At 32.5% G+C, this 14,567-nt stretch overlaps 1 protein-coding gene across 1 annotated transcript; it reads right to left on the bottom strand.

The window, feature by feature from the left end:
* Positions 1 to 10,719: 10,719 nt before the first annotated feature.
* On the bottom strand, positions 10,720 to 14,141 carry LOC141484252 (ATPase H(+)-transporting accessory protein 2-like). Its single transcript, XM_074179331.1, has 3 exons — positions 14,118 to 14,141; positions 11,256 to 11,519; positions 10,720 to 11,201 (listed from the first exon to the last, which is right to left on the bottom strand). Exons 1-3 carry the CDS (start codon positions 14,139 to 14,141, stop codon positions 11,013 to 11,015), a joined length of 477 nt encoding a protein of 158 aa, XP_074035432.1. The 3' UTR covers positions 10,720 to 11,012.
* Between the last annotated feature and the right edge of the window lie 426 nt (positions 14,142 to 14,567).

Raw genomic sequence — 14,567 nt, 5'->3', positions numbered from 1 at the left:
CAATTAATTCCCTTTTTTCAAACTTAAAAGATAAAATCCCAAAAAAATTCAATCTCAAGTGGTTTATAGTATCCCTTGTACAAGTTGCAGTGCTGAATACATTGGTCAGACTGCCAGATTATTAAAAGACAGAATATCTGCACACAAAAGTGACTGTAGACTTCATCCAGAAAGGTGTGCCCTTAGTGAACATGTTTATAATAATGGACATGTAATGGACTTTAACTCAGTAAAAATTTGACCAAAGAGAGGAATGTTTCTAAAAGATTATTCCTTGAAATGACTTACATTTCGCAATCACAAAATTGTCTGAATAAAAAAACAGACTTACAACATTTAAGTGAAATATTTTCCTATTTACTTTTTATAGACAAAAATTGGAATTCCTTCAAAGACAACTCATTTGACATTACCTAAATTCATTTATCAACTTATTAACAAAAATTATACAACAAAACTCTTTCTTCTGGAGGCAACTGTAACTCTTTGATTAATTGCACCAGCGGCAAATGCTAAGTCTACTTCTTCTTCAAAATTTAATAAATTGACAAGTGATGTGTTTCTAACCTAAGATCACCACGTTCATTCTCAAATTAAAAAAAAATTATGAATATTCCTCATTTAACGTATATATTTTGTAGCTTTCACTTACTTCATATGTCTTGTAATTTTACAGTTGTTACGTGTTTTTATCATGATCACAACGTTCATATTTTAATTTTAAATCAACTCAATTGCGACCAATCTCACTAACATTGTAAGTATCCGTCTGTTAACTTAAGTTCTGTATTAATTCAAAATCTATCATTTTAGCTCCCAGATGATAACAAAAACCATTGTCGAAATATTGGAAATATATATATATATATATATATATATATATATATATATATATATATATATATATATATATATATATATATATATATATATATATATATATATATATATATATATATATATATATATATATGACGGAGTTTGAAATTATGAAGGTATTAGATACAAAGATTAAAAATAAATACTTATAAGTTTAAAGATAGAAAAAACATTTATTACCTTTTTAATTGTATACTTGTTAATTTTTTTGAGTTAATTATATTGACTATGACTACAAAGTTTTTTAGTTGCTTTTCTTGAAAATATTATGATATATTTCTTTTGATTTCATAAGAATTACATACTATTGTTTATTATTCTTTGTTTTCCATTTTAAAATGATAATAAATCATTCCCTCATTTTTATTTTTTTCAATATTTACTTTTAAGAGAATATAGACAAAAAAATGGCAGACCAAGAGTTCTGAATAGATCTCTTTGAACTACTTTATTAATTTCAGCAACAATAAAAAAATTCCATTAAAAAAATAAATTTTAATAATGGCTGGAATTTTGAAATTTCGTAGGAAATACCCATTTATAGCGTTAGTTTTGTCGGGACCGAAATTGACTCATTCATTATACTTGACAGTATTTTTTTTATTTCCGTAGACTGTAATCATCATTATCATGTTGAAGATAGGAAAATATACTTGGATTTGGGAAAGAATTAATATTTCATGTAAATATGTGTATGCGAGAGACGCGTGTGACGTAATCGAGGCAAAGGAAGATGGACATGGTATCGAGGTTTTACTGGTTGCTAGCGCAAGCAGGTGTTGCCGGTTGTACAAATAAATCGTTGTGTATGGGGCAATGTAGCGTTGCCGGATACTTAGATTTGGGAAAGAATCAACATTTCATGTAAAGATGTGTATGTGTGTGCAAGAGAGAGAGACGCGTGTGAGAGATGGAGATGGTATCGAGGTTATACGCTGCCAATGCCAGCATGGCAGGTTCGGCGTTGCCGGTTGTACAATAAATCGTTGTTTATGGAGTAATGTAGCGTTGCCGATTTGAAAATCAAGGGTTAGGAATACGACTGTGATCGGGATGTCTCAAAATACATCACTGAAAAAAAACATGGCGTAGAAGTGTACAGGGTGCGCGAAAATATATCATTTAAGAAAAAACATGTCAGTTTAACAGCATTCCAACATGCCAAAAGGGCACTAAGTCTCGTATCTTTGTTAACCAAGTTAACATCATCAGAAGAAAGATGAGATCCAAAAGTGTCGAGAGGTTAAGCGTCGTGGACTCAACGTGAGGGCAATGGGGGAGCGAAGTATTCGACAATAATATTTCAAAATACGTTGTTTTGCATAAGTTTCGACCGTTTTCCTTACGTTTTCGATCGTTTGCGTGCGTTTTTAATCGTTTTCCGTGCGTTATCGATCGTTTGCGTGCATTTATTCGTTATCGTTTCATCGTTATTGTCGTAACGGTTTTTCGTGTTTCAATATGACAGTCATTTATCATTCAACGCGTTCCGCTAACCAAGTAAGCATCATGCTTTGTCGTATGAAGATTCATTTTGCGAATTTTCAGACTCTTGAACGGAACCTTGTGGAACACTCAACCTAACTTCTGTTACAGAGTAGTGTCGGTCAGCTAATCAGAATGGAGAAATCAAATATCGCTCGATTGATTGTGCTAAATGAAATTGAACTTGAGAATGTGGGTCGAATAATAATAATAATAGTGATAAAACCTTGAAAGTGACGTAGTCAGCGTGGGAGGTGGTGGCGTGTGTGAGGGTTTGTGGAAATTAATGAGTTATTACAAAAAATAATAGCGCAACTGTCAGAAGGGCACTAAGTTGTATATTCACTAATAATGATCGGATCGTCGCGTACAGCACGTCAAATGAAAGGATAAGAAATGCAGAATTCATCGACAAAGGAAAATCAAAGATGGCGGAACTTGTCAGGTAAGCACTAAGCCAAATCTTCGATAATGATAGTTGAATCTCAACGTGCAGAACATCAAATGGAAGAAAAAAGAATACAGAGTCTACCGACAGAGAAAAGACAAAGATGGCGTAACGAATATAATATCCAACGCCTAATGTGAAATAGCATAGGAAGAATTGCAAATTCAACAAAAATCATTGAAAAAACTTGGAATTGAAAAATGTTGGGTTATAACAAACTATAAGTTTATTCCAATTGCAGAAGCTTGGATTCAAAACGCAGAATTTATTGACATTGAAAATAAAAAAATCATTGTATACTGAAACATATGATATATTTGGATTCCTTAGGGTGAGAAGGTTTCGAATCCATCAAAAAACGACCGCTTCCGGTTTCCACTTCCGGTCGTCCGATTTCGATGATTTCGGACATCAATGGATTCGTTTACATGTGATGAAACATAATTGATCATTTTCGAAGCCAAAAGGGCCGTATAACCTATTTTCATTATACTAGCCACAACAGACCGATGTGGGTACTCATTCCAAATGATTTCATTTGCTGATTATGAAAAATATAGAATCGAAGGTCTAATGTGAAATAACAAGGGGAGAATTGCAAATACAAAAAACACCTTGAAAAAACTTGAAATTCAATGTTGTTAGGTTATCAACAACTATAAGTGAAATTCGATAACAGCAGTTTGAATCATAATCAAACCAGAAGGGGCCTTAACTTTGGAGTTCACTATCACACTGTCACCACTAAACTGGCTAGGTTGGCGTGAAGTTGTGTGTAGATGATGGTGGGGTGAAGACCAAAAGTAAATAATAAACTATTTCGAGTCTGAAATGAATGAGCGAAATGTCCGATAAAATACACGACTGCGATCGATCTAACATTGATTATCTGACACGTTCAAAAATACCAGTTCCTTATGTCATTGCATCTGTCAATTATTCGGCTCCTCAAGTCCAATTTAGCGATTAGGGTAGGTAATGCCAATATAATAAAAAAGTGACGTATAAAGCGGTCATTTCTCTCATAGAAATATAACGCGGTGAAACGATTATTTTGATCAACCACAGCAAAAAAAAACACATATTTTTGAAAACCCATTTTTTCCAAAAACCCAAATGATGTGTAATCTAACACTACGTGTCAGTTTAAAGAAATAACCATCCACAGATGTTGGAAATTGTTATTTAGTCAAACAATTGAAATTGAATCAATCAACAAAAACCTTTTCTGTATAGAGAGTTATCACTCAGGATATTAGTAAAAATAGAAAATCAGTCTACTTTGGTTGAATCATATAGATTCGTAGGCGCCGCCACGTAAAGAAGCAATATTCCTCCTTTCGAATAGATAAAAATTGCTCGTTGACTGTAATTAGCATCATGTTAGTTATGAGTGAATGTTAGTTGGACTGGAAAAGGGGATGGGTTTGAAAATTATTCATAAATTCAAAAAATATTCTACAAAATATTTATTGATATTTACAATTACATTCTAGAAGTATCGATACATTTTGCTGCTATAAAAGTTTTTTAAATCTCTACTTCAAATTTACTGATATAATATAAAGTAGTTAGTTGAACATTCAATAATAATATATAAATCTTTTCTCAGCTGAACTGCAGCCAAATACATATATACTAGTAATCATGGGCTAATCGTCTATATCCATAGCATTTGATGTTTGAGAGATAGAATAGTGACCCCAAGAAAGCGTATTGTATGAATCTGGAATTATATAACCCTTATCATCTTTAGGGCTTGTATTGGGCGATGGAATGTACTTGAGTTTATCAGATCGAATCAAATTTTGGGTGACACTCATATTTTTCCAATTATCTAAGCACTTCACATAATCATCGAACTCAATTTTATTTTATTCTTCACCACAGAAGATTTGACTCCCTTTGCCTTCTTTACCAACTGCTGACGCTTCTAATAGGTACTATCCTCCGTCACCAATACCCTAGTTGTATACAATTTCGATCAGTCATCGGAATTGCGTTATTCTCATCTTTCATCATCCCGAGAACCTTTTTATTTACCAAAGAAACGTTAAACTGATTATTGGACGGGTAATCCGAAGTATCGAAGAATTTGTGACAATCTTGACGTATGATTTCGTAAGGATCCTTATTGCATATTTCATAAATCAGGCTATCTGTATCGATGTAGAGAATTACACAATTATCTCCGAATCGATGACGCGTATAGCCATAATGAAAATCGTATATAGTAGTCTTTGCCAAGTCTAAGATAGCTTGTCCCACTTGTATCGGTTTATTTAGATAAACTTGCAGTTTCCTCAGTTCGACTGCCAACAAATTATCATTGAATATCAAACAATTTTTGAACTCTGGCTCCGTAGCGACCAGCCCATTTGGTGAGGAGTTTGATGTTGACTCTTTTTCTAATGTCTTCCATCGTTTCATGGCAGAGTATAACCTCGATACCATCTGAAGATGGTATCGATACCAGAGAGATGAATCTCTCTTTGCCTCGATTTCGTCACACGCGTCTCTCGCTTTTGCACACACATACACATCTTTACATGAAATGTTAATTCTTTCCCAAATCTAAGTATCCGGCAACGCTACATTGCTCCATACACAACGATTTATTTGTACAACCGGCAACACCTGCTTGCGCTAGCAACCAGTAAAACCTCGATACCATTTCCATCTCTCTTTGCCTCGATTACGTCACACGCGTCTCTCGCATACACATATTTACATGAAATATTAATTCTTTCCCAAATCTAAGTATATTTTCCTATCTTCAACATGATAATGGTGATTACAGTCAACGGAAATAAAAAAAATGCTGTCAAGTATAATGAATGAGTCAATTTCGGTCCCGACAAAACTAACGCTATAAATATCCATCATTCGCAGTTACTTTCAATATCTTACGTTGGTGTAGAGGCCAGGTTCGAATCTCATAACTATAAACTTTTTTTAATTAAAATTACGTGACTGGAATGAGACAAGGGGGCCGAGGGGTGATGCGGAGTCCCAAGGAGACCGAGTTCCATGCTTGAATCGCTACGATACTCGTTCCATCCTGCGTCGATGACGTCACACCTTTCTCTCTTCCACTCACCAAAGTTTCTCTCTGAAATACTTACCAGCGATGCATGGCCTTGAAGTGTGCTGGTATCGGTGTTGTTCATCTACTGGTTTGAATTTCCCGCTGTATGCGCGGTAGCTTCTGATTGGTTGACTGAATGACATTAAAAGTGGAGGTGGTCTGAAGGCTAAGGGTCAGTTTACACATAATGAACGTCTGGCAGAGACGAGGCGGTCATGTTAGATGTAGCCTGGGAATTCTAGGTCTTCTAACTGGAACCACAAATGTGCGGTTGGCTCATGTTGTTGAGTCCGTGCGTTTGTGTTGTTTCCTGATTTCGGCAAACAAGTATTTCCCATCTTTACCTTGGCTGCACCGCGCTGATGAGGCCAATAGCCAAAAACACGTGTCCGCGGTTTGCCCCCCTTTTTTGAGTGTTGTGTCCACAAATTGTTTAATTTTTGATTTATAACATGCACACTCGATAATATATATATATATATATATATATATATATATATATATATATATATATATATATATATATATATATATATATATATATATATATATATATATATATAGTTGAAGGACAGTCTTTGCTGACTAGTTAAGAACAAAACTTGGGAATTTCTTTGGGTGAACAGCAGAACGGAAGTGTACTCTTATAACACAAGTTATTCCAATATTTCGATAAAATTTATTATCATCTTCAGGGAAAAGCTACAAATGTTTTATGGTGATAATACAATATGAAAAAGTTTTTTTTTTTTTAATTTTAATAATGATATAAAAATTTTTTTTACTGTTAGTGAGGTTGGGCGTGTCGAAAAGAATGTTATATCTAAACAATTGAAACATGTCAATACAATAAAATAGTCATCAAGTTAAAAGAGGTAGACACCTCTTGTATCCAGTGAGGATACATACATTTTATATCATTATTAAAATAAAAAAAAACTTTTTCATATTGTATTATCACCATAAAACATTTGTAGCTTTTCCCTGAAGATGATAATAAATTTTATCGAAATATTGGAATAACTTGTGTTATAAGAGTACACTTCCGTTCTGCTGTTCACCCAAAGAAATTCCCAAGTTTAGTTTTGTATATATATATATATATATATATATATATATATATATATATATATATATATATATATATATAAAATCGAGAAAGGTTAATGCTGGAAAATAATTCCATAAAAATCAAAGTATGGATAGATAAGTACTCTCTGATCATTCCCATATTGATTTTAATTTAAGAGCCATCGGTAGACAGCTGTTTCAGCCTATTGGGCATCGTCAGTACCGGGCAGGCGGTCTTCGATTGAAAACAAAATGTGAAAAACCAGAAAAGTACTTGATGAAAATAGCTGCGTAAACGCAAGCGAAACATAAGTGGAATCACCTATTGGTGTGACACCCAAGTCGACTCGACAAGTTTTTATGTGAGTGTTGGTGGTTTGACAAATCAACCGACAACTGCGGTAGCAGAAATTGTCGGTTGATTGGTCTTCCTAATGAAATTAAACAAAATAACACCCTCCAACTTTTCAAACGCTGCTTATCTCAATATCTACGGGCACAATATTATTCCAATTGAGTTGTTCATCATTCTTCTCTATATTAATCTCTTCATCATTTACTACTGCTTTGTTTTACACACAATGTTCTACTATATATAAGTCTTATATATTTCAGTTGTTTTGTATTTTGTTCAATAGTAACTGATATATTTGTATAATATTTATGTATATTAGGATATCTATTTCGAATAAATCTATTACTATTTCTATACAATTTTGGATCCGACTGCAACTGCATCTGGTAGCTCCTCCTCAAATGTAAAAAAGCATTCTTAACTCCATTCCAATTTCGAGGGCTACATAAGGCAGGTCCGCGTAAATGTGGAAGAGCTCCAAGACGAAAAGGAAAATCAATGATTGCAACCGACACACCAACTGAGAGAAGAAAAGAAATGAAAACAGAGAAAGGCAATTGCAAAAACAAAGAAAAGAAAAGTTTTACAAGACAGTTCCAGTGAAAATGAAGATGATATAAGTCTTTATTCTGAAGAAGAACCAATATTGGAAGATGAAGAAGGTGATTGATTATGCAGTGGTGGATCCTGACTGCTTGCCTGCAATTCAAAGTTTGCCTAAAGTAGGTGATTTTATTATTGATGAATTCCATGTTAAAGGGAAAGGAATTTATAGCCAAAGTTATAGGAAAACTGGAAAATGAGACTGAAGTAAGTTTTCTTAGAGGATCTAACAAAATACCAAATAATTTTCACATGCCAATCGTGTCAGATATTCCTCTGGTTGCCTTACATGGATGACATTAAGATGATTTTACCAAAACCGAACTGTTTCGGTAACTCAAAAACAGTGTTTGTATAACTTTGACCTAGATTTTTCTAATATCATTTGCGTTAATTGTATCTGTGTTCTCGAGTTACTTCAGTTGAAAAAACGATTTCATGTTTGTTAATTGTTAGATATAAGAAAAGATATTTTTATGTTCATCAAAATGTGATTGATTTTGTTTATAGGACTAGTAGTACAAAAAAAAAAAGTACTTATATGTTTTTTTGCAATTATTTTTTCTAAAGCGAATTTATGTTAATTTTATGTTTATTTTCGAGTTTAATCACGTATTACTGTTAAAATAACGAGTTTATATTTGTTAATTTCAGGTCTATGAAAACCTATTTTTATGTTCATTAAAAAGTGATTGCTAATTTTTCATAAGATTATTTTGACATAAAAGACTGTCTAGTAGTACAAATAAAAATATAATATGAAAATTGAGGTTTTTAAATATTTTTTTGCAATTGGTCCTGTAAGCCCCAGTCGATTCACTGTCACCCGTGCATTGATCCTAAGTGACCTGTTCCCGAGTCACATTGGATACTCTCTCATTTTTCTAAAAAGTGTCTTTACCTTGTAAATTTGTATAGCACACGTCATGAAATGACTTCTACTTTAGATAATATCTAAATATTGAACTTTTCCTGTTTATTTTATTTTATAGAAAACTTTGTACCTTGCACCTATTTGTTTTTTTAATTTGTCATAAATGTATTTTATACAAAACATTATCAAATAAATATCTCTATCTATCTATTCAAATTATTATTTAATTTCAGAGATGCATCATTTTGCCATAAACTTGCGAGTAACATTTCTTTAAAAAAAAATGATTCACTGTCACCCAATCTCCCCTAGAATGAGATTTTTTCTTTTAATTCAGGCAAAACTGAATTTTTCGTATAAATATACTTTTTTTTGAAGATGGTTGACAGTGTTTTATGGTGAATTTCATTAGTTCCGCCTTCCAATGTCTAATATGATATGATTTGAAATCTGAAATAATGAATGAAAATTTAAAAAAAAAAGGTGAAAATATCAATTATATTAAGAAAAAAATCATAAATGAAGCAAAAAATTGAACCATTAAAATTAAATAAAAATTAAAAATCCAAAAATTTCAAGCCAAGTTACTTCAGTTTTGATTGTTAGTATCCACAATCATCTTCGAGTTATTCCTCCAAAAAGTGACTATTTATAGGTCATAAAAGTGCTTTCCCTTATCCCCTATTGTCCAACGACACATTCTGTCGAAAACTAGCGTAAAGATACACAACATATGGAAACCCATAATAAAGCGGAAAACGGTTAACTCCTGCCAAACGACCATCTCCCGGTGAAGCGGAGAGAGAGGATAGGTGAAAGCACTCATATGACTTATAAATAAATAGTCATCACTCCAAGGAATAAGTCCAGTCATCACCCGAAGACGACTGTGGAACTAACAATCTTGGGATTTTTAGTTTTTATTTCATTTGTTATTTCAGACTTCAAATAATATCATATTAGACAATGGAAGTCTAAGCTAATGAAATTCAATATATTTTATTCAAATAAAAATGTTTGTTTCTCTGCTTCAGGTTTATAATTTCAATTGATAGGTATATTGTTGAATATTTTCTACTGCATTTGTACTTTTACCTTATTTACTAATACGTATGTTGATTTACCTGATAACTAGGATGGAATTGAGTTTTGTTTCTTTTTTGAAGGTCAAGTGAAGTTGAATTCATCAATGTCGCCTGACTCTGGGTAGGGGCGAGAGTCTCAATTATTTCTTAAATCTCTTTCTGCTAATATTCAACACTAGAATATCAACTCATGTTTGATTTTATAGTTCAACCAGTTTTCTATTTCACGTTCAATAACAGTTCAAACAGTATGTTTATTGATATATAAAATCATATATTATACTTCAGATGAGATAAGCTTCTTAGGATTTGCAAAAGAATAATGTTTAGCTTTATGAGAGGGGGCCTTTTTAATTATGCCATAGGTATACAAGAAACTTAAAAAATTAATTCTTCAAGATAAATCACTCCACTTCCTAAGTCTCACTCACACAATAAACAATGTATTTTATAAACTATAAACAGCTTGCAAAACCAAATGAACATGACATCATACATCGACAGAATTGAATTTACAAATTATTTAAAATTGTGTTACAGGTATAACTATAACAGTAGTTATGGGGTATATAATAGGTAAAACTTGACGGATTCAGAACTACATGGTAGAACTACTACTACTACTTGATTCCCAGGTATATTTTAACCTTCAATATAAATAATTTAATCAAGATAGCGAGCTCTGAATTGGGACCATGTCAAAATGCCCAGATCTCAATTGACAGGCCTAAAGTTTTAATTCGCCTTTCAGCAGATATTTTTCTCGCAAGGATTTATCTACCCACTTCATTATTGCAGAATATTCTCAGTCCACTTGAAATGAAACAAATACCCCTTTAATACATTTATAAATTAATTTTGTAGCGATTGTACACATCAACAGTTTTTAAAATTGTTTTACAATTCAAAACAAATTACTCAGAAAAACTAACTACATATATACATACCTAAACTACAAATTCCACATTGTTTTTCAAAAATGAAATTGTATTAGTAGACCATTGAACTTTTTAAAGATGAGCGGGTGAGCGTTTACCTTGGATTTTTTCGGAAAAAATTTCAGTAGGAAAATTTAAAAAGTTATAACAATGTAATACTTCAATAAAGTTTGGAATGGACAATATCTAATTTTCTTTCTTCATCCTTGTACTTGTCATACGGTAAATGATAGAATCACGACCAGGATCCATGTTGCTGATAAATAAGCAGATGGCAATCAGAGAAAACAACATGATTATCCCAAACCAAAGAATAATATTGAAAATCACAGGATAATCTTTATTATAGTAGCTCGCTAAGTTGTATTCCTCCTTCTGAAAAAGAGAATAACACTACATTCGATCATTCCTTTGAATTTCATAACTTACATCAGATTTGGTTTCAGTGGTTTCCAAAATACTTCTACTACGCCTAGTATGGCTAGCATCACTAGTTACAACAGTGATGAGAGCAAAGCCATCATAGGCTTTGTTAAATGCTGAATTTAATTTCAATATTACTGTATTTAACAGTTGGTGTGCTTCTTGGACTTGTGTTGAATTTTCTCCATATAGGTCCGTGACAGCATGAAGAGCAGATACTTTAAACCAGTAAACATCAGGAACGTTATCCCGTTGTACCCCTTTCTCAATCTAAAATAAATAATGGTGAATTTATCAGTATAAATTTAATGAAATGGTCATATTGATAGCAACTATTTTTTGCTGAAAATTTTTGAAAAAATATATAAAAGTATAAATAATGCTGGTTAAAAAACCTAGAAAGTTTTATTTCTTATTTTTCATTCTAATCATTCATATATTCATTTTCATATCTAATATTATCTGGCATATTATTATTGAGGACTTGTCAACCTTCATTGATTGAAATTACTATATTTTGTTATTTATTGCCTTTGAGGTATATTAAAATGTATGTAAGATTATGGCCTATGTTTGTTTAATACCTTACTATTGATATTTATTTCCTTGGATGAGCTGTCAATTCTGTTTTTGATTATTTTGATTTGAAATTGATCAATACCAACTATTATTCCTTTTTTTGGAAAATATTACTTTTGGAATATTCATTCCACTTGTAACTTTTTCACATAATTAAATTTCTAGTGAAATTCTTGTTTAATAAAATTCAGAATATATTATTCAGTTTCTAAGGATATCATTTATTCCCCCCATCACTGTAACAACTTTTTCTGATTCATTTCATTGTTTCGCACATCGAGAAAACCGTATACTGGGTGAAGGTCCGATACCATAAGGAGGTCCCATATCTAACAGGGTCAAAGAGACACTCTAATGTGAGCCAAAAATCAGGTGTTCACAAAGTCTCCACAACCTTGAAATACAGCCAAATCAGATGGTCAACAGTCTCTGCAGCCATTAAGTACAGCGTAACTCTTCATAAGGACCATCGACAAAAACTCAACCACCCCCGGTATTCACAAATAAACCACGTTATTGAATCACATAATATGTTTGGCCTGCAGCCTTATTACTCAAGTACAAGGAAATGAAGTTGTTAATTGTTTTCCTATAATAATTTTGCCTTATCATCCAAGCTAGATACAAATTACATTATCATATTACTTTTCTCTTTGGTTGTGACTTTTGCAACCTGGTTCCCTCCTATCTGAAAAAGTCAAGTACACTCATGGTTCATTGAATAGATTAATTAGTCTGAATTAACTATTGATTAATCATTTGTTGAACTTAGGCACACCTTCACTGAATCAATCCGAGCAGCCTATCAGCAAAAGGTGTAACTTCCAATAATTTTGAATTTACTTTATCAAATTTGCATTTTTGAAATTGAGGAGTGTTACAAAATCAGTGGATGCCTCGTGGATTCTTGCATACAAGTTCTCAAATTAGCTCTTCCACCAAGAAATAAAAAACTTTTACATAGTCGGAAAGAGACCAACCAAATTACTTGTCTATCGAGGGGTTTTGCAAATTCCAAATTCTGAATATATCTGGGAAAACAAACTCTTCAATAATTCTTTACCAAAATTTTCTCTGCTTTCTCCAATTCGTTAGCTGTTATAGTCTGTCCAGAAATTAGAGAAACTACAGCAGTATATTTATATATTAGTGCCACAGGCGTACTGCATTCAAATCATTTTTCTCAACGAATTGAATAAATGAATATACAAAATTTATTAATAAAAAATTTCATTCATTACAAACAAAATAACAAATAAATTACGACGAATGTTAAAACATTCTCCAACAAATAAGTATTTAGTTGGAGGGGATTGAAAAAACATTGTTTTTCTGAAGGCGGTATAAATAGATATTCCTTTGATTATTACCGTCAAGAGACACAACTGCACAGAAAGAAAATATTAAATTATTTTCTGTTGGAAGTTTAAAAGCCATGGTAGAGGGGTTAGTCGTGATATTCTTCAGTTTACTTCGAGATCGCGTTGAATAAAAAGCTATACAACATGGAACCTAGTTGTTCGGGAACCGTGAACCGTCCGAAACTGTCAGCATTAAATATAAATGAAAAAAAACAATTATTATGAAGGTTTGTGACGCGGCCTTTCTATAGCTTGGTGTTTTGGACATGTACCATAGGTAGGGAATGAGCCACCTCGTCTACCTGATCTTATGCAGTGGACCAAACCAGCCGTACTTCATACTCTCGGAACGTTCGAATTTACCCTCTCTACGGCAAAGGAGCTGTATACCGGAGATGTTTGTTATAAACCAACTGAATGACGAGTCAACATACATTCTAAACATTTATTAAATAAGAAAAAGAACTTAATATTACGACGGCAAAATAAATGAGACAAAGGACAGCAGGCGCATAGTAATTACCTAAACGTATACTGTCGGGACAATTATCTGTTAAAATGAAAAACGTGTACGTTAACATTACTTTCGCTAAATTTTATTACAAACAACAGGTACGCCATTTTACTTAATTTTGATAACTCAGCGCAGAAACGATACCAATATACAATCATTGCTCTTCAACACACCCCTGTATGCATAGGAGAAATAATTTGACAGGTTTACCAATCATTTACAAGCATCCAATACACTTGTCTAAAATTTTAGAGTATCAATGTATTCAGAGCACATATCAATAAATCATCAATACCTAGACATAACAATGTAAATACACGAATACACAACTTTATTGCAATAAAAATCATAACAATGTCACATACATAAATTATTGGATTTCAATGCTATTATCATATCTGAGATTCTGCTCACCTGTTCCCGATCATACCAAAACATAAATAGTAATAACACATAGCACAATGATTACGAATGTGATTGAACAACCATTCTATATATCGTTACGCAAACCATATATGACACAATCGACAAGGCCAGCAATGATTTCTTCATAAAACATTACACACAAATCATAGTACATACATCGTATAGAACATAGTTAAAACCGAAATATCATTCTATAAATCATTTGCAATAAACATAGTATAGACATAACACATAATAACAATGGATTCAGTAACTCTTCAAGACATAATCAATAAACAACGGACATTGTTCGAACAGATTTTCGAGAGAAAAGTAACGGCACCTTTTATCAATCTTCGGAGATTGTTATTCTCGACATTCAGACTCATTACGCCTTAATTGCCAAAAAAAGTTCAGTTTTTTCTTCAGAATGATACTCACATAAGGATAAATGTAAAA

Source organism: Leptinotarsa decemlineata, unplaced genomic scaffold (assembly GCF_025532065.1).
Source record: "Leptinotarsa decemlineata unplaced genomic scaffold, Ldec_3_MD MMD2_tig00005350, whole genome shotgun sequence".
Lineage (NCBI taxonomy): Eukaryota > Metazoa > Arthropoda > Insecta > Coleoptera > Chrysomelidae > Leptinotarsa > Leptinotarsa decemlineata.
The sequence above is the reverse complement of the archived record's forward strand: the minus strand, read 5'-3'. Positions and strand labels throughout refer to the sequence as shown.

What these genes read in the sequence shown, in the direction of transcription:
- LOC141484252 (XM_074179331.1), bottom strand. Translation starts at nt 14,141, where the DNA reads ATGTTTTGGTATGATCGGGAACAG. An exon ending in TTTGGTATGATCGGGAACAG is followed by an intron (nt 11,520 to 14,117) that starts GTGAGCAGAATC and finishes TATTTATTTTAG; the next exon opens with ATTGAGAAAGGGGTACAACG. An exon ending in CCACTGAAACCAAATCTGAT is followed by an intron (nt 11,202 to 11,255) that starts GTAAGTTATGAA and finishes TCTCTTTTTCAG; the next exon opens with AAGGAGGAATACAACTTAGC.